The sequence below is a fragment of the Acanthisitta chloris genome, unplaced genomic scaffold (assembly GCF_000695815.1).
Source record: "Acanthisitta chloris isolate BGI_N310 unplaced genomic scaffold, ASM69581v1 scaffold4599, whole genome shotgun sequence".
NCBI classification, from domain to species: Eukaryota; Metazoa; Chordata; class Aves; order Passeriformes; family Acanthisittidae; genus Acanthisitta; species Acanthisitta chloris.
Window position 1 is genome coordinate 4,511 of NW_008691823.1, and position 3,248 is coordinate 7,758.

General features: G+C 42.8%; 1 protein-coding gene across 1 annotated transcript in view; it reads right to left on the bottom strand.

Annotated features, from left to right (window-relative positions):
• Positions 1-352: 352 nt before the first annotated feature.
• The window catches only part of LOC103809530 (regulator of G-protein signaling 6-like), a 28,971-nt gene continuing 26,075 nt past the window's right edge, over positions 353-3,248 (bottom strand). Inside the window, 1 exon segment of the mRNA XM_009082369.1 lies at positions 353-482. Within this exon segment, the coding sequence (XP_009080617.1) occupies positions 353-482 (130 nt within the window).

The following is a 3,248-nucleotide window of genomic DNA, read 5'->3' on the forward strand; positions in this document are numbered from 1 at the left end:
AATACACATGTAAATCCTATATATTGTTAGGGGGGTTAATATCAATATACCACGTCTTATCACATTATCACAACTTGGCAAGCATTTGTATATGATACCTGACAACACTGGCTTGGCTAAACACTGTTTCTGAGATTACTTGCATAGGTCTAGTATAGGCATCTGTAGAAGTGCTATGCGCCACATCCTGCCATTCCCAACTTTATTCAAATAGGTCTTTTTACCAGTTCAAGACAGACCAAGTATTGTATGCACATACATATGCAACAGAATAGGAGCAGTCCCATATTGTATGCACATATGCAACAGAATAGGAGCAGTCCCATTCATTTAGTTCAAGTCAAAAAAGGTTTCACCTGAGGTTTTCTGAGCTGAATTCTGATTCCAGGAAACGAAGGAACTGGTCTCGTCCTACTGGGTCCTTCAGTACCTCATCCATGGAGAAACCCCATCTTTTCACACGCTGCTGACTAGGTTCTTTGCTGTTTGGAGAAAGAAGGGAAAAAACAGATGGAACGTATATTTCTGCCTGCTGTCCAGGCAGCTGCTGCTGTTTCTGCTAAGCAGCAAAAGGAGGAAGGTTATCAGACAAGGAGCTGTTGGTTTTTTCCTCAGGATTTTGCAGAAATACAAGTTAGCAAATAACATGAAAATGCTATAAAGTACAGGGTCACCATTAAAGCAACTGTACTATCTGGCAGCAACATACATAGCAAAATAAGAGAGACAATGAATGATATGATTTTCAGAGTAATTTCTGGTAGGTTTTACGTGAAGAACAGCATACCATACTTGAATGATTATTCATTATGCACTTCTTGCACATCTCCTCAAAAGTACCTTAGGATTTCTTATACATCAAGGCAGAAATTTTCTAGCAGTGTTTCCTGGCCCACTAGTGAGCTCCAGAGCATCTCCTTGTGTCCCACACAGTGCTGGCTGGTCACTTGGAACTGGCTTCAGATTTTCAGATCCACATTTGCATTAAAAAAGCAGCTTCACTAAGAAGCAGTGCAGACAAGATTTTAAAAATTATCACTGGTTTGTGATCTTCTATTTTTTCAGTGCTTCTGATTTTTGCATGCCTAAGTCTCAGGAGACTAAAAAGCATCTCCCTTCTACTCTCCATGATAATCAGACTTTTATTTTGTGTCTCAGCTGGGACACTGAGATGCAGAGGCACCCAAAATCACTAACAACCTTTCTCCGAAATTATTTCTTAATACAGCCCAACTTACATAAGCTGTTGTTTGAATTGCCAGACATGTTGCAGAGATGCCTATGGGGAGAGGTGGTGCCTGGGAATCACAACGAGCATCCTACAAGACAGTCGGCATCAGAGCGTAATCTGGGCTCACAAAGTGTTTGAAAGCTTCTGGTGTGATGGCGTCATGCTATGAGACAACCATTAAAATACAGCTCAGCTGCTCACATTTGTGACAGTAGAGCCATTGTTAACAGTACATATCTATTAAACTACATGTCTCGTCATGTCCACAGTGATTCCTAATCCTGGAGCCTTAGGGGACAGTGGCGATCTGTGCTGAAGACAAATAAGCCGAAGGGGTAAATAAAATGCCCGCTTTGATTTCCTCTTGGTGGAAAGGCTAAGCAAAATTGATAGGCACGTCCTCACTCCAAGTGCAGCACGCTCAGGCTGTCTCCTCCTGCCCTCACCCAGGAGCCAGCAGCAGTGCAGACAAGGGCACAGATGCCAGCCTACCTGTTAAGTGAGCCAGCCTGGACATGGGGACAAGAAGGTCAAGTTTGTGCAGAGCAATGCATGAGCTAAGCTCAGGGAATTTCCTGCTAAATGCAGAGATCTGTAGCTGCTCTTCTTGCCACTGCGCAATGTTCTAGCATGAAAAAAAGGCCAAAGCACTGTCTAAAACCAAACACTTTCTATGGCATTTCCTGAGTGCTGTGAAGGATGGGCTGTAGTGGCACGGGGCTGCCCATACTCAGCAGCCAGGCTTTCCCTTAGAATTGAGAGGCTCTTTGTTTGCCTGCGCAAGGGCTCTGCTCTCCTATCTGAAGAAACAGCTTTGCAGGCAACACAAGGGGATCTCAGGGATCATTTAATTATTCATGCAAGTTGCAACTAGATGCAGATGCAGTGAGTTCTTTTACAATAGAGAATAAAATAGAAATACAGAGCTGTTTGTTCTTCCATCTCCTAACAATACAATTTTCTATTTTGCATCAGCAGAACCACCTTCCTTAGCTCTGAAATCATAGCAGAAGCGAAGCATTTATTTTAAATTCCTATAAAGGCTGTGACTTCAGGTTAACTGTATTCTTCAGGGACATAGACATCTTTTCTGGGATTTGAAGCTACATCAACAGATGCAGAAATAACGGATGCCTGGATTACCTTGCGGATGAGGATTTCTGTAGGGCAGTATTTTGAAAGGGCTGTATCTGGCTCCAGCCCTGCTAGGGAGGATGGAGAAAATAAGAGGAACTAACTGAAAAAGAAACCCCAAATATTGAAATTATGTGAAGAGGGGCAGAGGTTAGGGAATTAACAGATTTCTGTGACTAGCAGAGAAGCAAGTGAAAACATCTTTCACATCTCATACCATGTGGTTTCTAAACAGGGAAAAAACTTTCCTGAAACACTGATTCACTCTGAATTGGCTTTCTTAGGCAAATAGCATCTCTAACTTTGAATTATTATTCAAGAACAGACAGTATTTGATTTGGCATTCTCTTATTGAAGATATACTAAAGTGAACTCCCAGTTCAGATTTGGTGCTGAACAGCAGCAGCTAAGCACCAGGAGAAGCTGCTGAGCCCTTGCAGTAGTAGGTCATAGGATGTGAGTGAGTAGTGAAGGTGATATGGGGCATGGTGATTCCATTCAAACCTGCTGCAGTAGCTGCTGGGCATAGTGGTAGGCAGGACAATTCTTCCCTCTCTACGAGTGCTGTGGATAGCTTGTGATGGCAAGAGACACAGACACAGACCAGACTTCCCTTGCACTAGCATCACATGGGCAAAATTTGGTTTCCATTGCAGTGCTGTGTTAGGGTTTTTTTTGAAGAAACTCTCTGAGGTTAAAGGCATTGATGGTCCTACAATCATTCCTCCTCCTTTTCATCTATTAGGCAGAGACAAGCCAGCTTGTTCACCAACAGGTGAGGCCCAAACTCACTCTATCAATCTATTATAATTATGACCTGCCAAGTCTCACACATTACATGTGAACTACATTCCTCTGGCTCCTATGCCAAATCCACTTCTGC